The following is a 24,991-nucleotide window of genomic DNA, read 5'->3' as shown; positions in this document are numbered from 1 at the left end:
TAGAGTGTCATATTCGTATTCAAGAAAATAACATTTGCATTGCAGAGAATCAGCTCCTTTCAAGTCTATAGATTGGCTATACGGTGCAAGTATACCCTTTGATATAAGCGGTGCAATAATGAGCTGTTGCAGACAGAGGAGCGTTGAAAGATGCTGCTGGGGAACGCTGGAAGATGCAGTTGTCTCGGTCTCCAGTTGCTTTTGAACACATGGATACGTTTTGAATTCCTCCATGCATGTGCTTTATATGAGCGCGTGTGTGTGTGTGGGTGGGTGGGAGTGTCAGTGTGTCTGTGTGACAGTAGATGCAACATTCTGAATTCAGTTGCTGTTAGTCATAATCCACCAGGAAGCTGAGGAAACAGAGAGAGAGAGAGAAAGCTGTCCACCACATACCAAATAATAACAAGGCAAATAATGATTCTCAAATGTGTCAAGAATTATTTGTCCCAATGTCATTTTAATATTTATATTAATTTTATGTTGTAAAAGGGAGCATTTTATCAGATCAATATTCATAATAAGGTGTAAACTATTTATGCCATTTGAGGCTGTGGGCCATTAGTAAGAGTCTCCCCCAGGAGGAAAAAAAAACACAATCACATGTCGTGTTTCATTTTGGTGCTTGTTTATTCTCCGTTAAATCAGACGTGGACAGATTTATCTATCTGACTGTGGAATAAAGCAACCAGCTCACTTTCAACAGGAAGGCAGTATTTAGAGAGAAAAGCCCCTCTTGGATGCCTTCTTTCACAAACATCTGATATTTGAACAGCAAATAAATAATGTGAAAATATTTTTCTACTCTAATCTCAAAGAGCAAATTTGCAAAAATGAGCTGTTGTTAAGATGCCCAGAAATTCTGGATAGACCACAGATCTCCTCCGCACACTGGAGATACTTCAATGACGCTTCAAGACTGTTCCGTTATACATTTGGGTCATTTTATTTCTCCCCCATCCTGTCATTCAGTCCTCATATGCATGTGAGATATCGGCCATCCTCGATCAACAGCCTTCATTGATGGTCTCTCATGTTTCTGCTGATTTATTTTGTGGTGCATTCATGCCACTGTGGTGCAAAACTAACAAGACTTATCTCCTCACCAGTCTGATCAATCTCATCATCTTGGCTTTGATAAACAGTGAGTTAATCTGGACATAATCAATATGGGACTGCTAAATCAGCATTATCCAGGCTGCACTGCACAACACTGGCTAATAAACGTGGGCTGAGAGCCGGGGTATATTGCATGATCGTTTTGCAGCACCACAAGAATGTCCACAGATAGGCTGAGCAGAAAGTCGTTGAAAGCTGTATAATTTGTGGTAAACTCAAGATACCATTTTCAAGTTCACTAAACAGGCCAGCTATTGACATGCTTTTTCAAAAGAGTAGGAGTGTCCTGTTGATGCCGAGTATGCTTTCAGCATCAAAGACTCTGAAGCAGCAGAAAACTGACAGATGAAAGTTGTAAAAAAAAAAAGCAACTAAGTCGACAGGAGGATGGCATTCGATTTTCTGCTATCCTGCCATCTGATGCTTGTTAATAATATGAACACACACAATCATTTGCGAGCACACACACATACAAACCTGGGATCAGCATCGTAGAAACGACTTCAGTGTCCTCCAACATGTCGATGACGCAGCGCTGGAAGTCTTTGCTGCTGTTGGACTGCAGGTAGCTGTTGGGCCGATCACAGAGGAGCAGGACAGAGTTCAAAAGAGAGCTGAAAAATTACTCGTGGTCAAAATAGAACTGAAACAGAAAGCTTGACACTGGGTATTTTCTCTATTTGGAAAAAGTCTGCAGCTTTGAACCGTTTTCTTCTGAGATATTATGAAGTCAAATCTCTGTTTGCCGGTAATAAGCCTGAGAGGTGCACAGAGGAAATATTGAGTTTTTACTAAGTGAAAGAGGAGTAGCTGCATGTGGACGAACAAAGCGGCATGCGTGCACCGCCGGATAATACTGTGAACCCAGACATGGCAACGTTTGGCATGCCAAAGTATTTGTGACTAACAAAAAAAACAAGACAAGGCAGCGATTGTGTTGATCCCAGTCATGGTGCATGATGGGAGTAAGTATTGGTATTGGTCTTGTTACATGTGAAGCAACCAAACATGAACTCTAAGTGATGCACACCAAGTAAATGCACTAGAGCTGCCAGTAACTTCCCTGAATGCAATTGCATTGAAACCAAGAGGGGTTAACTCATTTAGGCAGATTTACTGTGGAATCAGTTTAGGGTATAAGACTCTCCTTATCACCAGCTAAAACAGTCCCAGCAAATGGATCAATAGTCTGAAAAAAAAGTAGAACTGAAATATAATATATATATACGTAATATATTTAATCAATACAGTATTATATGTCTGTGAAAATGACCCATTAATATATTTGTTTATGTGTGTCACAGACACCATTGGATTCCATTTGTGTGGTGTGTTTCTGTGTATGTGGACCATCTGCTCATTCTCACTGATGGAGAACATTTCCATCAAAAAGTGAAGATGTTGGCAACATCTGAGACACACATGCCTGCCCCCCCCCCCCCCCCCCCCACACACACACACACACAACTGACCTCATCCAGGAGATGCGGTCTTGCCAGAACTCATACATTATGTAGCAAGACTTTCCTGGGAGCTTCTGAATGGACACACTGACAGCAGGACAGAGATAAGAAGTAGAGTGGGGGCAATAAGAGGATACGCAATGAAAGAGAGTCTGCACCCGCTACGGATAAATCACATTAAAAAGTTTGAATCTTCCGAGAGGCTTCCGATAGAACTCAGCAGGGAGCAAAATGTTCTTGCAAACCGACAGACATGTGAAAAGAAAATGAGCTGTTATTCCAAAAATAATAGGGTCGCTTTGTGGAAACTTTCAATCATTAGAGAAACTATTTTATATCATTTTCAAATTAGGCTGCTCATAGTTCAGGCACACATAAAAACCTGATATAATAACTCAGAATAATTGGATGGAAGTGGATGTGTTTAATTAACAATGATTTTCCACCCTGATTCATCAACGGTCATTAAGTTCAGTCAGCAGCTGACATAATGCCGACAAAGGCCTCTCGCTCTGCCTGAAAACGAGCAAACTCTTACTGCAGATTATCAGAATGGGCAGAGGTGGCTTTGACGTAGCCCTTCAGAACTTTCTGGAAGTTGTCCTGGTTTTCATCAGTTACTGACATCTGCCTCTGGACCAGCAAGATGTTCTGTAAGCAGACAGAGAAGAGATGCAGACATCTGTACGGATATCATATACAAATGGACAAATATCATGATGGATACCTTACAGAATGTGATGACTCACCGTCACTAAGAACCAGGTGAGATCTCAATGGAATTCAATGATTTATCTTGAGTTATATACACGTATTTTGGACCACGATAACAGCGTTGCCATGACACCTCATTACTCTCTTTAGGAGTGTTTGTCACTTTCTTCAGATAATATACTGACAACAGCAGCTGCTTTGCTTTCTCTTCTCCTTAAAGCCAAACTTGGTGTGTCAGAGGTGCAAGTGAATTTCTTGTCCAATGGTGAGGTGGCCACAGCACACTCACGAGTTCTCGCATTTACTTGCTTTTCGAAAACATACCTTAAAACGTAATGTTTTCTTCTATTAATTGGTGGCTTTCCACATGCCAGATAATAATCATCCCTGGAACGGGCAAAGATCCAGCATCCAGGGGAGGAACTCACCCAGACACGGGGAGAACAAACAAAGTCAGAACAGATAGGATTCGCACCCGGTACCTTCTTGCTGTGAGGCGACAGCGCGACCCGCTATGCCACTACACCTAATCCATTTTGAATCGGGCGGCAACTGCTAAAATGAATCTATGTGCTGTAGAATTGCTGGAACATGTCGTTCCATCATTGTGTTTGAGAATGAGGCAGATGGGCTCCTTGACATTTAGGATAAGGACAGCGAACAGAGGATGATTGCTCAGTGCAGCCGAAAAAGCGATTGAGTAATATCTCATCAGCTTCGTAGCACATTCTGTCACCTGCAGGTGTTCTCAATCAACAGACGTAAAATCAGGACAATGAAGATGTTGCTAAATCAGAATTAAAAGTTCAATATGACAGTAGAGATGAAAATCCACGCATTGCTTTGTTTTTAATAAATAGAGTTATGTAAACAGTGTCAGAGGAGTATTGAAAAAGTACTTTTGTCCCACATGTTAAGTTTTATTTAAAAACTGACAACATTTACATTCTAAATGAGCCGAGTTTGGGACTGACCTGAAGAACAATATGTGCAAACACTGTTAAAGTCAGTTGGTCCAGCTTTCTACTTGATTTGTGCAATGATTCACAATCACCGCGACTAATTTATGTCTGCAAAGAGAGGGCTCTTGTGCATGATCATTCTGCTGTGTTGTGGCCTCAGGCAGAGACTAATGACATGCCAGCATGAGAATGAAGAGAACCCACCGTGTAATTTAACCTAGCATTATGAGAATCACTGAGTACAATGTCACTATGGTTTATGGATACATACTGTGGGTGTGTGTGTCTGGCCTGGTAGCATCCAGTAGCATGTGAAATTCAAATCCAGTGTTGCAATGACCGAGCTCTTCTGTGATTTGTTGTATTAATACATGTATTGTAAATGTCATCCATCCATCCATCCGTCTGTCCATCCATCCATCTTCTAAAAGATGAGACCTCAACCATCTGCTGCTAATCCACCTTGCAGGTCGCAGGTCTGCTGGATCCTATTCCAGCTGGCTATGGGAGAGGCGGGGCACACCCCAGATGAGACGCCAGCTCATCGCGGGGCCAAACAGACAGACAAATGCTCACACACACCCTCACACCTGTGGACAAATTGCATGTTTTTGGTGGTGGGAGTAAACTGGAGAACCTGGAGTGATATTGCAATGAGGCGATAGCGCTACCCACTGCGCCACCATGCCTCCCATGCCATACATCATATATGCAACAATTACCACAGTGATTGGCATTCACAACAAATATGTAAATGATTAAAACTACTCAAAGGCTACTTTCCACAAAGCAAAGTGATTATTGATTGACTTACAGACTTGTATGTGCTGGCCAATGTGTCCTCCTTCAGCGGCTCCAACTTGGGACCCTGACAAACAAACATAATGTTCTGGGTGGGAAATATCAGTGTCTCCAGAGGTACAGATATAAATGATTTCACCATTGAATGTCCCTATCGTCAAGAAAGGAACTCACACCTTTGTGCAACATGCCAGTTTAATCCTTTTTATTTCTAAGCATATTGAATCCATTTCAAAAACATTTTAATTTCACAAATTTCATCACAATACATTCTCGACTCCAAATCTGTATTAAAAACATTTTAGTAGCAGACGGAAGCTTGATTTAAGCAGAATTTTACATTTGCCTTATCTTGTAAGGTAAATTTGCATCTTATTTGATGGGCAAAGTGGGGTATAAAAAGGCTTCATCCGGCAGACAGTAAACGGTCTAGGAAAGTGAATGTGCGTCTGATGTTTCTCTTTTGCTTTGTTGGTATTGAATGCCTATACGTATGTATAGGCATTCACATTTCGTCAATGTAATAACTCTGTATATTTATTGTTCTTCTATTTATGTGTCTTTACAAGGAAAATAACCTGGGAGCAAAAAAACTCAATATTAGTGGACAAGACAGGTGTGTGTGCGTGTGTGTGGCGGCGGCGTCAGCGGATATTGCCCTCGTGAAAACCTACAGGTTATGAATTGCTGTGATATTACAAACAAAGTTCCTCCGGGTTGTCAAAACCAAAGATAAATGCTTCAAAAGAGGCTGAAAGGAGGAGAGGGATGAACATCAACAGATGGAAATATGGGAGTTAATAAAAAAAGCATGGAAGGAGAGTGACATGAAGCAGAAGATGAGGGCACGAGTGTAAAAAAAAGGGCTTTGCGATGATGTGAGAATGGGTCACAGGATACAGAATGAGAGACGGGAGGTCGAAAGGTGACTGTGCTTTGTAATTGGCAGACCTGCAGAACCTCTCGCTGAAAAACATTGCCGGCCAGAGTGCCCTTAGTTCTTTATGATCGTCACAACAACATGCTCAGAGTTATGATGTCAGGGCGAAGATGAAGTATGACTTAAGAGGCATGTTGGGAGGAATCTCACAATTGTAAAAATAAACTCTCGGAACTATCTTTACAAGTATTGCTATTAAAACAGCCTCTCTGCAATTTACGTCTCTTCATTCGTAACATTGTTTGCTCAGAAACAGAATTATGAAAATGTAACACACAAGGAATTTCTCTATCCTTTTTTTTTTGCATAATTATTATTTTTAGTATTATAATACCAACTTTAGCACCTTACCTATTTTGTAAAGTTACTAAATGCAATTCATATGACTGCCACTGCAGAATTTGTAATAACAATAGCATTGAATATCTATTTAATTCGCTGATGTTTGATAACATGCATTTTCTTCCTCTTCAGAAAATATGGAATAGCTGGTTCATACCTGACACTCAAGCTTATCCAGCAGTTCCTGCAGCCTGTTGATTTGAGAGCACCAGCTCTCTCCATCCTCCATGACCACACCTGGAGAGAACACAAAACCTCATCGGTGGTTTAAAGTTTAAAGTGTGTGTAGTGGTTTCTCTCATGATCAAATACCCAGATTTATTCTGCACAGTACTGTATAATTTAGAAAAGTTGGAACACATTTCCAAAAAGTTGCTCTTATTTGCAGCTCCAGTTATTTAGATGCAGACTGAATCTCGACATTCTACATCTGCTATACTAGCAGGTAATGTTGCATTGTTTGGAAAATGTGCGCTGTCGAAAGGCCAAAATGCAAAAAACAACAACAATGTTTTTGTAAAAATCCCCATGGCTTACCTGCGGCTAGGATGTCAGTGCAGGGATCTGATGGAGACATGCACAGGCTATTATGGATCCTGCTCCCACATTTCTTGCCATGCCCATGTACTGCTCTCATCTCTGGTTCCTTCACCTCTTGGCTGTCATGACAGGAGTGAAGCAAACATCCGAGAGAAAGACAGCAACTGTCAGTGAGGTATGGAAGGAAAAAACAACCTAATCATACATTGAAAATATGGCAGACAGATGGTTGTGCAGGGAATGAAGAAAGAGAAATTGGATGATACTAAGAAGGACAGAGAGAAGATATGAAAATGAGGTAGGTATGGATGCCTTAAAAATGTATTCAGAACAGAGTTGTGTTCAATGTGTGTGAGAGATCAGTCAGTGGGACACAAAAAGCAGATAAAAATATCAAACGTCTAAAATGAAAGCTCTTAGCTGGACACATACGACTGCGTATTAAGGCATTATTAACCCCCGGCTGCAGGGCTTTGTGCATGTGTAAGTATGTGTGTGTGCACATGTGTATGTGAATACGCAACATGAGGTAGCATGTATACAGAACTCCCTCTGACATCATGGAGGGAATGCATTGATCAGAGGTTCTCATGCTGGGAACAGGCAGGAGCTCAAAGGCCACCGCAACAACCAAAAATCCACTCCAAGGAAGTACATGGAGAGAAATAAGCAAGTCTTACCAACTCATAATGTTTCTAAATCTGTTCCACTCTGCTTTCACACATTTGCCAGTTCTCTTTTCCATTTCATCCCCTCTTTGCTATGTCTTTATCAATCGCTCACTGTATTTCAATTCCGACCTCGTCATCCTTTCTTCTTCTGCTTCCCCATTCGCTGACCAGAGTTCATATCTCACAATTTGACTTGGCTGTACCCATTCCACCCAATAATACCAGCATGGCTCCCAAAGGGGAAAGACAAAAGCGCTGTTGAGCCTGAAGACACGCTGTGCAACAGAAAACTGCAAGTTGTGTGACCAAATCAGGCAACCATGAGAGATGGAGAAAGCATCCTTGTTATTTAAAATGTTAGAAGTAAATTGAAATTGCTGTGGGCGGGATAGCCTTCTGCTCATTAAATGTCCCTGTTTATGATGAACAACTGATGCATCAAAGACTTGGGAGCTTTTGCTAAAATCTTTGATGTACAGAACACGTCTTTCATTGCAAAAACGGTTGACAATGGAAGACTGCATAATTGATGCAGGTGTCTTTAAATTGTACAATATCTTTATACATTTATTGTAAGCCTCGGGTTCCTGGACAGAGATGCTGAATTTCAAGCGGTCTGCCAGTTAATGACGCAAACTGCTTGTAGGACGGAGAGAATGTGTTATATGCAAAGCTTTGTGCAGAACAGCATTCCTTAAAGGAATCCGAGTTCACACTGATTAGTCTAAATTCCTCATTTTAATTGCACAAATCTGGTGTTGAACATGCATTGAAGGACTGTGTTCCTGCAGAAAATATATTGCCGCAATCCACCAGTCCTCAAATGCGAGAAAAAGAGAGCTGCTGTTGAGGCAAAGGCAAAAATCTGGGAAGGTAGTTTAATTAAGTCTCATCTCGGGTGTGCAGTCAAAACGTCTCTTCTCTGCTTAAAAGAGAAGATGTGCACACATCTTCACATCAAGAGTTTATCCAAGCACGAGTTGGACAGCGCTAAACTACCGTCTCCGAAGCAGGTTGGATGAATTGAAACATGAACCATCGGTCTTCAATATAGAAGCCAGGAGATTCTTAATCTCAAGAATCAAGAATGTGGACTTTATAAAAGAAACTTTTATTTCTATTAATTTTTGGTCACATTCAACTTAATCTTTCAACGGATATCTCTTTAGTCAAAGACGGGGTTTTCAATTTTTCTAAAAACGTACCAGTAGCCTGTTTGCATACCAAACTGGTTGCGGATTTCCTTTACCGACATTCCTGCGGTCACCTCTCTCACCTGGTCGCAAGTATTGGGTACCCTTAGGTATTAATATACGTCATCTGGAGGTCACAGATCCAATACTTCGTGGGGTAATTATTGCTGTGCACAAAGACGATCAGGAAAACGCATGTCTAATGTGGAAAAACCTCCACTGTGTTCCCTGTCATGAATATGCAAGCGTTGATGAGACATGGAGCAATGCCACAAACCCTCTTAAGATATTGCTGTTATGGCAGAAAACCAGCAGATGTAAGCATCACAGGGGTTGCACCCCTCTGGACCCTTCGCCCTCTCCTGCTGCTGCCCTCGGTTCTACGGATTTCACTGCTGCTGTTTCCGAGGATGCTCCTATAATTAGTTTTGATCAGGAGACATTTTTGCTATTCTGCTGCTGCTCATGCAAATGCTGCAGCTCTTGCCTGTCACCAAGGCACTATACTGCTGAAAATAATGTACTGCTTCTGCTGCTGTTCCCAGATGTACAAGATGCTGACCAAGAGCATGTCACCCATACTGATGAGGTGTAACTCAACAACATCAAACCAGAGCTGAGGAATGTAGAGCTTCACAAATCCTGGCGTGACAGATGCTAAATATAAAACTAATAATCTGAGAAGGAGCAGGTGGCGGCAATGCTGTCCAAAGAAATGGGGCCTGAAGCAGGTACAGGATATGACATGTATTGTATTGTATTTCTACTCTATTCTTATTCCATAGAATAACGTATACATATTTTTTTCTAGAGTAGAGAAAGATGTTTTATCCGAGACCGGGAAATTATTTCATTACCAAATAATGTTCTGTTCATAATGTTTATGGATAAGAATTTCTAGACGCAATCAGGGACCGGAAGGGGTCTGGTTTAGGGGACCAAAGGATTTCATCTCTGCCTTTTGCGGACAATGTTGGCTCCTTCAAGCCTGGCCCTCCAAGCGTGTACTTCCTGAGCCAAAGACTCCTGCGCCAGCTCCAATCTCTAGCCATCACTGCCTCACCCAACCTCCGTAGACTCCACCAACATCTGAACAACTTCCTGAATAGTCAGCGTGAAATGTTTGTTTTCATACTATTAGATGGCATTCTGGTTGTTTTTGAAGGCAAGAAGGAATTTCCTGGTCTTTCCCGAACTTTATATATGTTCTGCTTAAATCCAGCATTGTTTGGAGAAGCTAAGTTGAAGTTGAAGGGTTTAAGTATTGTCCCAGGAAAGTGTACAGGATGAACAGTTGTCTTCAAATAAGCACAATATGTTGTACACACAATATGTAAAGATTATTAGTGTAGTACTGACGGGGCAGGGCTGCTCTGCTCCTCCACGGCCTCCGTGGCGTACTGCAGCGAGCTCTGCAGAGACAGAAGCTGACTGGATGTCTCTCTGAGCATGAACCTGGTGACAAACTGGCCCAGCACACTGGAACCCTGATACTCCTGCGAGATGAGGAAAACAATAGGCAAATGTTTGACAGTGACAATTAAGTGGGTTCATTTATTTTCTCAACAAACACATTGTTCAGTGCTGCAAATTCAAATTATAATACGGAAGAACTGCTATAGGAGACAGAATTGTTGAGTGAGTCCCCAAGCAGAATTACAATTACACTAAAGAGCAGAGCAGCAGCTCTTTGTCTAAGCTTGAAATGACAAGCAGCCTGTATACTGGAAATGCATCTTGGGATTAAGGGTCCAGAGCATGCAGACAAGGCGCAACTGCTAACTAGCGGTTGCGCATCTATCCATGGGAAAAACAAATTAGAAGAGGCAGAAGAACGGAGCAAGGTGATCTAACACAATGCATAATTATTCAGTAGCCATTTCACAGCCTCATTGCTGCTGTCCTGCTGCTACCTCGAGGTGTTTAGGCAATTTAAGATTTTTTGTTGTTATATGTTTTTTTTTCCTGATTTAGAATCATCTTTGGAGATGTTCTATTCAAAAAATGAATAGTTTATCCATTGCAATATTTTGTGTAAAAAATAAAATCTGGTCTTGTAACGTGCCCCGAATGGTAAATAACACTATTATTAAATCAAGCACAACATGGCAAATCATAGAAATCTTTTTGGTTTGCTTTTTAGAAATGTGAGCCCAGAAGTAAAAACTGAACATGGTGATTCAGCATTTAGCTGTTATGCTGCACACAAATAGAACAGGCTTCCTATTGAATCAGCATCAACGGTTGAGACTTTTAAATCCAGGTTAAAAACGTACCTTTTTGCATGTGCTTATGGGTGAACTCTTTGACATTGTTTTCTCTCAGATCTAAACTAACAGTTCCACTTTTACTGCTCCTGTGTTTCCCCTCCGTGCCTTTTCCCAGATGTTTGTGTGTCTGTAGGTGTCAGGATTCCATCCAGATCCATCTTGCTCCATCCTCATCCAGTCTTGTGAGGACACTGGAGTGTATGTTGCTGCTTCACTAATCCATTAATATTTCATATACAATTTTAACCTCAATTATATCTCTCTCAATTATTCTGCTATCTTGCTGCAAAGCGTCCTTGGGATTGAGAAAGGCACCATAAAAAACAACACTATTATCATTATCAGTTCTCGCTGCTAGCACATCTATGCACCTTTACCAAGCTCTATCTCCTAGAACTTCTCTTGATTTAAGACTGATTTGTAAGAGTGAATGCTTTATTTTGTCAGATAATTTTATATTTTCTCCTGCTACAATGAGTACATAACCGCTATATTGATTATTGTAGGATGCAGGTTGCAAACCAAAGCCTAAAAGCAAAACATTTATCTTCCCCCTAACCTAAACCTAAGTGTTACTGCTGTTTAATTAACCATCAACACAAACCAGAGAAAGCATTCAAACATTATGCTTCTGGGTCAAGGTCCTGCACTTTGCTTTCCATCTCAGGCGCAGTATTTAAATATTGGGATTGATTTCAGAGAAACATTGTATTCAAAATCTAACATCCAAACAATGATCACAAACATAGAAACTGTTGCTGTCTCAACTACTATGCTACAGCAAATAAGCTGCTACCATTATTAGTTTCTGGATCACTCTCATCATCCACCCCCTCCCAAGGACTGCTCTCGGCCTGTCTGTCCGCACCCTGAGCTGGCTCCACCTGTGTAGAACAACCGACTAAACATATTTGTAGCACAACTTCCAAATTTGGTCATGCATAGGTTTGAGCGCCTGCTCGTTTCCCCCACGGCAGCACTGTCTGAAGTACGGAAGCACAAAACAGAAGATTCCCATGATACTAAACTTACCTCTTTAGTTTTATCCATTGCCTTCAGAATAGCTGTGTTCAGGTTCTCCAGAGCAGAAAGTACATTGAGATACTCCCCGAGATGCTGAGAAAAATACTCTAATAAGAAATAAAATATAAACAAAACGTCAGTGTCATTGTGGCGGCAGAACTATTCACTGTTTATTCAGACTTGTAAATGTCCTTATTATTCCATAATAAACGGCCTTGTCATAGACAGTGAGGAAGAAAATGGGTAAAAAATATCGATGTCTATTTTAACGTCCAGTCCAGTTGCGAGTGTTATAACAGAGGCTCATTCACACCTATAGGATACAGTATGATAGGAGTTTAAATATTCACTTGATACCAGATAACTCCAGATGATAACAGACACCTACAAATATCCACATTCATTTCACAGCACGTGTGGGAAAATGGCATTTGCTGTATCAGATCAGTAAAGCAGAAAAATCCTCAAATCCATATTAGTTCTTAATTAAAAGCAACCACAAGATGACCTCACTATGGAACACACACACACACACTTACAGTTAAAAATAAACTGAAATTAAATTGAGGTTAATGCCACAAAGAAATGCTTGCTCCAAACGAAGACAATGACCATTCAGCGAACGAAATCTGAGACAAGTGGAATATTCTTTTTTTTTTGAGAGAGAACTGCTAACTTCTCTTAACGTCAGAAGGAAAAGACACCATCCCCATTCAATAAATTATGCACACGCTTTATTCTGGGAGCGCCACTGGTATTTGCAGGTATTTTCTCGCTTTATTCAGGCCATCTAAAACACATGCATTTTTAAGCCGATGAAAAAAATATGAGTTTTCTTTCATTGTAAGCGGCCTCCATAAAATCTAAAGCACTAAGACCAATTTAAGAAACAGCCGTGTGTCTGAGAAAGTCTTCCTTCATGGCTTTTTCATGGACAGTGTCAGAAGAATGACTCCGCTCTCATTTCTGTAGGCGTACACATGTGAAATAAAATCCTATGGAGGGAGTGTGAAGCTGCAGGTCGACTGCCTTAACATTGCCTTTAACACTGTACATTTCACAAACAATATTCACAGTCACATGTACAGAGGTGTGAAAGGAAATGTTGAAGCCGCCGACTTCAATTCTCTTCATTTTATTTGACCTCAACTCTTTCTGTCTCATTCCACGTGAACTAAATGTACTACTTTGGACGGTTACCAAGGAGATATAAAAGAGACTACAGACTGCGTCTGAGATGAGACAGTTATCTGTTTTCACTCAGCTTTTACAATGTTGACATTCAAGTCAGCTAATAATATGTTTTCAGACAGGGTCAAATCCTAACTGAGAAAAAAACAGTGGGGGGGGGGGGGGGGGGGGGAAGTGAAAAAAACAACAACTCTGACTTGAGCCATATCTAACAGATTACTTAATGCTGAGAAAATATGGATGCACAAATAAGACAAAAAGATAAGTGATAAATTGAAATGACAGCATTTTTACAGGATTTAATCTTCTGTGGCACATTAAATTCAACAAATCACTTTTCCACCAACCTGATAGTTTATCAGTGTCCAGGTTGCTGCAGGCAGAAAAGAAGAGATACATTGTGAAAGTTAATTAGAGAAATTCAAAGTCATTTCAGTATGACTAATTGTTGGATTGATAGTTTGTCCCCAAACAGCGAAGACAGACAACGAAGATGGTTCATGACTTGAGCAATAAGAAAGTTTGCAAAGTGTCTGTGCTCTAAAGCATTTCTTATTTCAGTTGCAACATGGATATTTCCAATTTTATATTGACAATGAGGTTGCTGTTGGAGGCTAACCAAGAAACGACTAAAACAATTATATTCTTTAAAAACTTTGCATGTTTTTACTAACAACTTCTGTGCGAGTGATGTTGCACATTTAGCAGACCTATTAAAACAAAAGCTTTTTAAATTAGACATCTGCACTCAACTCATGCTAACAGCTTCACAGCACAGGAACGTTAGAGAAATCTGAGGGCTGAAAGAATCCACTTCTAATTTATCAAAAGCACAGTCAACCAGGTAATATAATCTATTAGGTCGGCTGCAGGTTTCTTTTTTTTTTTTGCTGAGGACCTCCAGCTGTGAGGCATTTATTCGTGACTGATAACTTGAAAGGAACATGCTCGGAAACACAATCAGTTCAGCGGCCCTCTGCTTCTCCAAAGGCAACATTGTGAATATTATGTAGAATTCTCTTACAAAAAAAAAAAAAATTAAACCGAAATGACAAAGACTCACTTATTTTGTCGGCCATCTATGGAGTAGAAAAGCTCCTGCAACTCCTCAGTAGTTAAGATCCCATCAGCAAAGTAAGCATTAAATTCATCAAATGACAGTTTGCCATCATCTGAAACACAGGAAAAGAGTAGAGTAGATCTTATTTGTTCGAGATGTTAATGATATATAGTAACTTAAAAATAAAACATTATATTATACATAATATCAAATCATCAAAATGCATTTTCTAGATTTCAGAATGCCATCTTCCAAGTTCTTTTCTATTCAAGATTTAAAACCCCAAATATATTCAAGTTCCAATTAAAAAAAGACACAAGAGAAGTAAATATTAACATTTGACGAGATAATTTACAATTTTTCTTAATATAAACAATTAACCTAATATCAATATTGTCCAGTTTTCTTTTTGGCCAACCAACACATTTTTTCAGACCTCGTTTGTACAATTTAGATCAGTGGATTACCCAAATGAACCCAATGGACTCCTGATTGATTACCTTCTTTAAAAGCACATTAATATTCCCCAATCTTTTAAAATGGAAGAACCTCTGCTGTCAGCAGATTGTAGTGCAGCTTGTTTTGACAGAAAATGCACATAAATCATTAACAGCAGATAAACAGCTTGCTTGTCATCGGTGAAGAAGCACTTCTTTGTGAGCATGCTGCCAATCTGTGTACTGGCACAGCTGGCATAGAACCTGCCAGAGAGACCAGATGTTGAAAAGCTCCGATAAGAGCTCGGACCAACAAACATCACCAAGACAATAAGAAGTATCTATCTAGAAGTTTATCAGGACGAGGCAGTCGGCGAGTCAGCTGCTCCATTCTTACTGGTCCCAGATCCATGATAATATATATCGCTTTGTGTTCATCCTTTGAATATTAATTACATTTTCACCTTTTTTTTGCCTGTAGACCTCATCGACTCATCACTTGGCTATCATGTTGCCACAGAGTGAACTTTTTAGCTCAGAAAATACCACAGCTATAGGATTTTTTTTCTATATCATTGAAATTATATTTAATAAATGATTAGAGCAGAGGTGGGCGAGCCAGCTGGACAATAATGAACAAAGACCGATGAACGACAAAGTAAAACAACAAAGCAGCAGAGAGTCAAAGGAGACACCCTCAACACGATTTGTACAAAACAGACACACACAAGCATCCATCAAACCGAAGGACTCACAACTCATGCAGCAATGTAGCGTAATCATAGTGATGATGCTAAAATACAGTGCATGTCTCTGCAGACGCCAACATGTGATCCAAAGTGGTGACTTAGAGGTGATGGTAACACATCAACCATCGACACACACACGGCGGTCGAGCTAAGCGCCCTAAGATGGCGACTTAACCCAATCGACTGCTATGTCCACAATAATGATCCAGCCTCCCAAAAGACAAGGTGAAACGGGAGCAGTTTGAAGTGTCAGGGTGCTCCAAGTTGCTGACGCATCAAAGCTGAAAACTCAAGGGTGGGCTCGACGACCATCTGTTCCGCTGGAGCCTCCTGACGCCGCTCACCATCAGTTCCGAGCAGAAAGCGTAACGTGCAATACATTGCCCTCGCCAACTCAACTCGCATTCTCTTTTTAAACTTCTCTTCCATTCAATGCATGATTTTTTTCCTCCACTGCAGGAGCGAACCCAGAATGTTAAATGCATTTTGTTATCTGTAGGAAGCATTTTACTTAGAACTGGGTCTGTGCCCGTTTCTCTTGGCAGAAATGCAAAAATAAGAGAAGAGCTGTGCCACCATAGACATGAGTATAAAGAATGCAGTCTCACACTGTGTGTTCATCTGTGCAGTAGCATCTTGCGTGGAGACTTTCTAGAATGAAATCCATTAGAATCACTGAGGCCATGAACTATTCTGCTTTAGTGGCAGTGAAATGTTTGGAGACTTGTGCTTGATGCACTCGCACAACCAATCAGAAAGCAAGAGCTGTCTGAATTATTAGTCCTAACTTCTGGATATAACAATGAAACCACAGAGCTGCTTAACTTTAACAAGTCAAACAATACAAACTCTAATTCAGAAACACCTCTGCATCATATGAATGGATCCAATTCAGGTTTTATACAATGATCCATACTTTGTACCTTCTACACTGATCGTAGGAACAGGCAGTCGTGATATTCACTGAGACACAATGATAGTAGGCCTGCACAGGATAAGTGGTTCCAGAAAATGAGTACATCAATGTTGGTCCAAAAGAGAAGATGGTGACAGCTGGCATCAGAAAGATGGTGCTGCAAAGCACTGAAAGAAGATCTGCAGTGTGGTGGAGGAGATTATATTTCATCCATATACCGGCTGCTATCCTCTCATTTTCACTTCCTGAATCATCCTTCATATTATGTGCTTGTCTTTGTGAAGGATTTGAGGGTAGGACCGCAGGATAGCGGACGTCAAAGTTGTCAAATGGGACATCCGTCAAACATTATTCTGTCTTCTGTGACCTGTTCACAGCTGTGAACGTTCTAGTATCTGCTAACATGTTCTACAACACCTCAGAAGTGTCTGTCTCAATTGAGCCTGCAGATCTATGCCTATAAGTCACTATTTATTTCATACACCAAAGTGTTGAGAGTGCATGAAGTTTCCATTTATGTTGTTATCAAAAGACAAATGAGACAATCGAAGTCCTCTTACAGCCAATCGGAGCAGCTGCAGTATCCAGTTACTAAACAGATTCCCAACCTGTCCTCCAGCTGATGCCTCCAGATGACTAACTCATTCATGTGTGTCCTAAAGCAATATAAGGAAAACACACGGGGTGTCTTAAGTAGATCATAGATCCAAACAGTCATAAAATACACATTATGTATAACATGAACACAATTTATGAAACATTGTTCCTGTCATTTTTCTTTTTCTTTTTTTTTTAAAGGCAATGTGAAGCTATTCCTGGAAGACACAGAACAGTTTGTTTCCTGGAGAATAATTTAATTAAAGAATTGTAATAAATGAGCACGCGCTGCTGCTGACCTGGTTACAAAGATAAAAGTAGCTGTTTGAACAAGCTAAATATCTTTTATATTACAGAGCCAGGCAGAGGCTTTGAAATCATCCATCTTCATGCCTGTTTGTGAGCAAGATATCTCAGAAGGTTAAGATAAAAAGAGATAAAGTCAAAATGAATCGTATTGAACTTGGTGGAGGGGGTGTGGCTTCGGACCAAGGATGTGCTGCTGATACTTGAAACAGACCAGGAAGTGGATCCAACATTTCTTTGTTGTTCTTTTAACAGCACTGTCTGATAAGTACTGATGGGGAAATCACTACAACAGTCGTCCCTGACCGGATGCCTCTCAAATACACGTTAAGAAGTTTAATGATAACTTTTAGCTGTTTGGAGACTAGAGAACTGGCGACTTGCCCAGGGTGTTCCCCACCACAAGCCAAATGTCAGCTCTGCAGGTACGAGACAGATACTTAAATGATGAATTAAAGCAGCAGTCAAGTGGTCTCTAAAAATGTTAGGATAAAAAAAAGAAAAGAAGCAATTTGTCTTTTACATCTGTTTAATTTCAAAACAGCAAAGGTATGCTGCGTGTCGATGAAGCAGAAAACATTCTCATCACGTCAAAGTATGTGCACATCTTTCTTGAAATGGACCAAAATCAAACCTCTTTAAAGATCAGAATAAACAAGAACTAATGGAGTGGGTGCAAAACAGTTCTGGAAAGTAGGGCACAAAGTAGGCCGCACTTCTCTCCAAAGGTTTTGGGTCTCAGCCTCTCCTAAGTGGTTTACAACTTGCTACAAAATACCTTGCAGCGTCAAAAGAAACTACTATTTTCAGCAGAGTTGTGTCTTGCTTTTTATAAAAGTCCTTTGCACTGTATTTGCTATTCTTCTCAGATTCTGGTATTCTTAGCATCTATGCTCTACTTACGATGCGTTCCATCGGGCCGTCTGTGCTATAAGCTGAATTTTAGCTTCCATATCCTGGTTTAAGCCTGCATGCTGCTTTTAGATCACATACCCTCCCGCTTCTCCGTCCTACGCCTTACTAATGGTCTGCTGCGCACTGGTCTTTTCCTTCTCATTGGAGCAGCTGAGTTCATTAAAAGCTGTCACATGGAAAATCACAATCTGGAAAAAGAAGACACTTTTTAAAAACGCAAGTTTTAAGCTTTTAGGCACAAAGAAATTCTAAGAAAATTGCTCGTCTGTGACCATTTTCCCAATTATGTGCTGGAACAGTTGGGAATATCTCTGATGCCTTATTATCCTCAGTATTTTATAGCCAGTCGGAAATATTAAATGGTTGCAGACCAAAACCTCAGGGAACTTGAACTGTGAATTGGGAAGCAAGCCTTGTGTTGATATTATTCTGTCAAACTAATCATTTTCATAGTCACACATGAACATTTATGCAACTATTAATTCATCTGTGGTTCTGACGACCTTGGAAGTGCAAAAAGAGTGAAATAATTTCTATCACAGAAGTCTAAAACATCCCGTAAATGTGACTTCACAGGTCATGGTAAAATAAACCAGACATTTTGTGTGTGATTAAAATCCTATTTCAGCAGTTGAATGAACAATTCATTCATTAATTGTCACTGCCACGAGATGTTGCTGTCAGGCGACCGCATTTTAGGAGAAAACAAACAGCGTTAATTCTTTTTTAGAAAGCACTAACATGTATGCACAGAGATCTCATCTTCCAAAACAGAGGAGAGAGGCTCCGATTTCTGTCACACAGACTGAGAAGGTGACACATTTCCATGACTCTAATGCATCTTTACATAACAGCTACGTACTGCTACATTAATATTTAAAAAATAATACACTTTATGTTAAAAACTGCCCTTGTGATGCACTTTGAATCACCTTTATTCTGAAAGTTCCTTGCCTTCCAAGCAACTCATTTACATTAATTTAACCATTATTAATACAAAACATTTAGTCATCCTTTCAAGGTCCTCAGCATGTCCATGAAAAGTGGACATAAATAAATCACGACTTGATGTAGTGTAGACTATGCAACACAGCTGAAAACGCCAGCACTACTTTGAGCATTAAAGTATTCTGATACTGATTGTTTTGTCATGCTCAAAGCTTTTATCTTATACTTTTTATTTACCTACCGATATGATTTATATAAATCCTGCTTGATTATTAAAGATGTTCTGCTTGTAATGACCTTATCCTTATTCTCATTTGACAGAAAATCCCTGTGGTTTCTACAACAGGAAGATAAAGTGCAGTGAATGTATCACGGTATGTTTTCCTTCCGCCTTACCGTCATCATCCTCCACGATTAAAGCGATGACATTCATCTCAGCTGAGCTTATTATCATAATAACAAAAGAACAGTGATCTTAGCTTGAAACCACAGAACTCACATCCCAACATTCATCAAAGTGAAGGTTAAGAGCTGTTGAGACGTAAACACTGTGGAGGCAGGCTAATTACAGTCCCTGCAAACACAACAGTTTCCAATTGTTTGTGATTGTCAGAAATGTGAAGAAGACTTTGAATTATGAAATTCTAAATAGAATACGAGTCACTGTGAATTTTGAGCTTTGACAGAAGATGCCTGCCGTGAACTGTGAACTTTTCTGTGGAACAAATACGAACCATCAACAGTGGTCAAAAATTAAATTTGGCAAAATGTGTGAAAGTACTGAATTGTCCATGACTTCCATTGATAGCAAGCAAAGGCATATGTGTATAGGGTTGTAAAAGTATATTTAATAAAGAACATTTCAGTGATTCCAGATGAAAAGTACTTTGGCTTGGCCTTAGCTTGTATTCTTTTACAGAGAGGACCAAGTCATCATTTTCAAAAACAACAAATTATTCACCTATGATGTCTGCACTTTTTACTCACCATTTTTGTCTGCTCGGCGGAAAATCTGGAAAAAAGGAGAAAGGGGAAGAAATTCACTGTAAAACTATTCACTGCTCATTTACAGCAACTAACTGGAAGCAGAGTCACATGCAAAGTTTTTGTTTTTCAGTTTCTGACTGAATTTAAGAATCACAGCATAGAAAGAAATGAATATACAGTTAATTACAATATTTTGGCAAATTTACACAACAATATTGGAAGGTTGTAATATTATTGCATATTATCTTTCTACAGTACTCAATATTTAAAGACTGCTAGTGTAATACAACAGCACTTCTAGAACGTTAAATGGACCGAATGACCACCCAAAGAACTCAATACAAGCCGGCATTCAGCCATTCACACAAAGAGGATACTACTGCAAGCTACCAGCAAGATGCCATCTGCTAATTCGGATCAACAGCCAATCACAATCCAGTAAAAGGATGGCATTCTGAGCCTCACAGTTAACTATGTGGTTATGCTGGTTAATTACAGCAAAATATCACTGTATGACATTAAGATGGCAGAATACACGTTCAGAATCCAATGTCAATTTGTAAAATGCTCATTACCACTAACAGCTCACCACACGCATTCTAGCAATAAGGAGGAACCGGTGCAATAGAATAATTGCAAACTGTCAAAAACATAATAGGATGTTTGGTGCTACTGGTGGAGGGTCATTTATTCTGCTGCAGCAAGCAGAAGCACAGCATGAGCAAATAATGGGCTGCTACATGGTGCTTCATGACAGGCTCCTTATGTGACAGCTTCTGTCGTCATGTCTCTCAAATGAAATGTTGAGGAGGAAAAAAGGGAAGCACCGTGGTGCAGTAGTTAGCGCTGTTGCCTTGCAGCAAAAAAGGTTCTGGGTTCGATTCCTCTTTGTGCGGAGTTTGTATGTTCTCCCCGTGTCTGCAGATTTTCGGGCTCCATCCCACCACCAGGAAGGTGTACTCCCCCTTTTTTTTGCCTGTAGCCAGCTGAGATGGGCTCCAGCAGACCCGCGAAACCCGCATTGAGGACAAGAAGCTGCAGAAGCGACGATTGGGAACGTCTTGTCTCCAAGAGGATGAACAAATGGATGTTTAAAATTAAACGCGAGCAAATGTGGCATGAGCGGCAAAAAACAATTGTTGACAAGGAAACATCTCATGCATATGAAATGAAAGCAGAACAAGCAGAGCAACGAGCTGAGCCTGAGCTCTGGAAGCCATTGTGCTGATTCAGGCAGGAGCACGAAGCCAGGTTTGCTCCTGGGGGGCCAACGTTCAATGACCAGAACAGATCCAAAGGAGGCGTCGGTCTCTCCCCTGCTGTTGTCAGCTGCTGCTGCTGCTAACCGCATTCACTGGCCATTAACTGCACCTTCCGGCTCCACTAATGCAACAGTCAACACATTTAGAAGTTCCAGCTCCAAGTTCAACGCTGTCATTCCGGCTCCTATGCCGCTACACTTCAATTAAACACAGTCATCAATAGTGCTGTTGATCGCGACCTGGAAGGACAAAGGCTAAATGTCAGCTGTGAAAAAAGGTCTGATCGGCACACTGGTGTCTGACACTGCTGCATCACCGCCTTTAAATGTGCCTTAATGTTATTCAATTCATGTCACGCGTTAACGGATCGTTAAACGCCAAATAGTATCAACGCGATGTTTGTTCTATTTCAGTCATATTTGCGACGCTGATCAAACGCGGGGAAACAGTGGAAACACAAAACTCATTGCCGTTTTCCAGTGTTGAGTTTCAATGTGACCGTTCATATTTAAATAGCACAACATTTAAAATGTAAAAATGAGAAACAGGAAATGAATGAATTGGGTGACATTTGTTTATCTTTAAAACCTGCAGGACTTTTTTTTTTTTTTTGCTGGTGAGAAATTAATGATCAATATTTTTTGAATTTTTGATTGAAGATTAAAAGTTTGTTTTTAATACAGGCTTAAAAGGTCCGAACCAACGATGGCTGCTGCACAATTCAGCTGTGCTTCCAGGCAGATCAGGATGAACTCGCCAGACCCAAATAAACTGAAATCAACATCATCGCCTTTCCGACACATTGCTCTGTTTCTATCTGAAGCAAACAGCGGAGAAGGAAGATATTAACGTACGGAGACGGAGGAGAGAGAAAAATAATCAACTGACGCAAAGACATCCAACAAACCAACAACACAGACGATGAAACCGCCTCCCGCGACCCTCAGCAGAGTAATGCAACTGTCCCTGTCCTTTGAACAGGACGTCTTTAAATGAGTCAAGAGAAATATCTGCATCTGCTATCACCAACTGGCTGACTAAGATGTGAATATAGATCTAATATTGATCTATTGATTGTGCTCTACAACCTCTGCTGGGGATGCACCTGTGCCTGACTTGCTTGCTACCTTAGGAAATAGGTTGTTTATCATCCATGTCTATTTGTTTGCACTTGCTGGTTTGCTCGTTAGCAGGATTATGCAACATAGTGAAACTGATGAAACCAGAAACAACCCATTACATTTTTTGGGGAGGTCGAACTAGATATATAGAAAATGTATATATGTTGATGAAGAATATATTCAAACCCAAAGAGCACATTGGCATAACCGCTCAATCGCATCAAAATATATAGAACATACTAGACAGGGGAGGAGGACAATTTGTAAAGCTAAATCACCATGCACGTTTCATCATAATGATACAGAGCACAATGGATTAGCAGTCTATGGCCTTAACCGCTTAGCCACATCATCCCGTATGCTCCGCCTCTTTTCATTGCTAACCAATAAGGGGGGGGGGCACAGGATGAATAGCAACCGGCATGGCAGCATGTGTCCATGATTATACTGGGAAAAATTACAGACAATATACAGATTCCAAAACTATAGCTATGTCGGATTTCATTTTCAAAGAGTAAAATAATCTAACGTTAATGTGACCGGCACGCTGTCAGATAAAAGGAACGAGCTCAGGCTCGGCAGTGGGAAATAATAAGTGTCAGAATATTTGAACATCTCCCACTGTGAATTGGAATTATACCTCAATTAAAGCACAAGTTATTGTGGAAAGACACAAGCCTCATTTTAGTTCAGTAAAAGATGAGAACTTAAAGGTTGAAAGTCCCCCCCCTTCACAAGAAATATATGTGAAAGAATGTTTCTGGTCTTAATATATTGTGATTTAGTGTTTAATATGTTAAGCTCTTGTAAAGCCCGTGCGGCGCTATGTGACATGTTGGTCCTGGTTACAGTATCAAACACTTAAGATATATCTTTAACGGTCTCCCCGTAAAAATGACATTTTGAATATTCAAAACAAAACAGGGCCACATCTTACAAATGTCACCTTTCTTCGTGTATTCATTCAGTGCTGTACCTGATTCAGGATCAGCCTGTACAGCTACAATAACAGCATTCTGGGTATGGTTGATGTGATTAGAAATAATAACAGTTAAATCAATTAATCAATTGATTTGTTCTTGTGAATATTAAGATACAAGCAGATTTGAGCTAAATGAAGACTTGGGAGTTCTGCCCATGGGTTTTGGATACAATGGGTATTTTCTACGAGGAGAAGAGGAGAAGCCCAGCAGTCCCTAAAACTGTCTGACTGTGAGATCTTAATTTAGCATGCAGAGGCATCAGCTGCAGCCCTTCCTATTGTCCTCTCTCTCTCTCTCACACACACACACACACACACACACACACACACACACAGCTAAATACCCTATCAACTTTGTGTATGTGATGTCGGTGACCAAGATACGAAGATTTGAACAAATGTCAAAACATTTATATTTTCACTTTGATAGAAAATACTAGAAGCAAACAATTGCAAATTAAATTAACAAATCTGTAAACTGGTCTCATTTTCTCAACCTTTATGATACTCTATTTTGAATTTAGCTTTTAATGACAGACTCTAAAACAAATTTTAGGTTTAAAAAAAAGAGTTTGGAGCTGCAATAATTTGATTCATTAATAATAATATAATTTCTACGTATGAGTAATAATAGACTCGATCCACTCACATCGTGAAAGATACTGAGCCCGTGTCCGGCGGGGACCAGCGGCTGCTGTTGCTGCTGAGCCCGGAGATGCTTCTGTTTGGCCGACTGCAAGCACATCGTGATCATCTCGGTGCAAGCCAGCATCGTGGAGGCTCAGCGGGCACGACCAAAGGAGGGACTGGTGGGACGAGACGCGCGTGGAAGGCTGCAGTCTGACAGACGAGTGGAACCAAGAGCAGGTGGACGCTCGGCGAGACGCAACTTCGTGGTGCGCTGCAGGAGAGCTGCCTGGCCCCGCCTCCCAGGGCCGCAGTGATTGGCTCGTTTATTTGTTTTTTCAGGTGGATCCAACTCATCAGGAAAACATAAGCAGCGATCACTGGAAGAACAATATGATTGTGTATTATGGGAATCACAAATAGTTGAGAATCATTGCGTAATAATAATATACTTGTTCTGGTATTTATTTGTGTCCGATAGTTCAAACGATTACATGTGAGAAGTGATGAGTTCAGTCGTTACTCTAAGCTGCGACGTTACACCAAATCAGCTGATTGACAGACACTCCCACCTGCTGGATGCTAGCAGCAACTGCATCAACCAATCAAAAAAAGAAGAAGAAGAAGCATTCCATTTTATAATCACTGCTTCCATATACACTGCGATAAACTGGTAAATGATCCGCCTGCAGTCCGCTGGGATCGGCTCCAGTGTAAACCTTGTGACCGGTTCCAGTTCAAAGTATTTCACATTCTAAAACTTGCGCAATTGTGAAACTTGCTGTTCATTATTACAAGATGAAAGCCAGTGAGAAAACAGTCTCGTTTTCTTTTAAAAACACCCAAACAATGTAA

The 24,991-nt window shown here is 40.4% G+C and overlaps 1 protein-coding gene across 1 annotated transcript; it reads right to left on the bottom strand.

Moving 5' to 3' along the window:
* Positions 1–272: 272 nt before the first annotated feature.
* On the bottom strand, positions 273–24,281 carry necab3 (N-terminal EF-hand calcium binding protein 3). The gene is made up of 14 exons (XM_068742866.1): positions 24,159–24,281; positions 20,145–20,169; positions 14,293–14,401; positions 13,577–13,602; positions 12,048–12,145; positions 10,105–10,241; positions 6,879–7,000; positions 6,499–6,578; positions 5,073–5,126; positions 3,602–3,604; positions 3,121–3,233; positions 2,592–2,669; positions 1,597–1,688; positions 273–353 (listed from the first exon to the last, which is right to left on the bottom strand). The coding sequence occupies exons 1-14, from the start codon at positions 24,279–24,281 to the stop codon at positions 322–324; spliced, it is 1,092 nt and encodes a 363-aa protein (XP_068598967.1). The 3' UTR covers positions 273–321.
* Between the last annotated feature and the right edge of the window lie 710 nt (positions 24,282–24,991).

Source organism: Brachionichthys hirsutus, chromosome 8, assembly GCF_040956055.1.
Source record: "Brachionichthys hirsutus isolate HB-005 chromosome 8, CSIRO-AGI_Bhir_v1, whole genome shotgun sequence".
NCBI classification, from domain to species: domain Eukaryota; kingdom Metazoa; phylum Chordata; class Actinopteri; order Lophiiformes; family Brachionichthyidae; genus Brachionichthys; species Brachionichthys hirsutus.
Note: the sequence above shows the minus strand (reverse complement) of the source record. Positions and strands in the feature narration are given on the sequence as shown.

Coding starts and splice junctions, on each gene's coding strand:
- necab3 (XM_068742866.1), bottom strand. CDS start 24,281: ATGCTGGCTTGCACCGAGATGATCACGATGTGCTTGCAGTCGGCCAAA. Junction 10,242..12,047: donor CAATGGATAAAACTAAAGAG/GTAAGTTTAGTA, acceptor CTCATCTCGCAG/GAGTATCAGGGTTCCAGTGT. Junction 354..1,596: donor TTCTACGATGCTGATCCCAG/GTTTGTATGTGT, acceptor CTGTTTCCTCAG/CTTCCTGGTGGATTATGACT.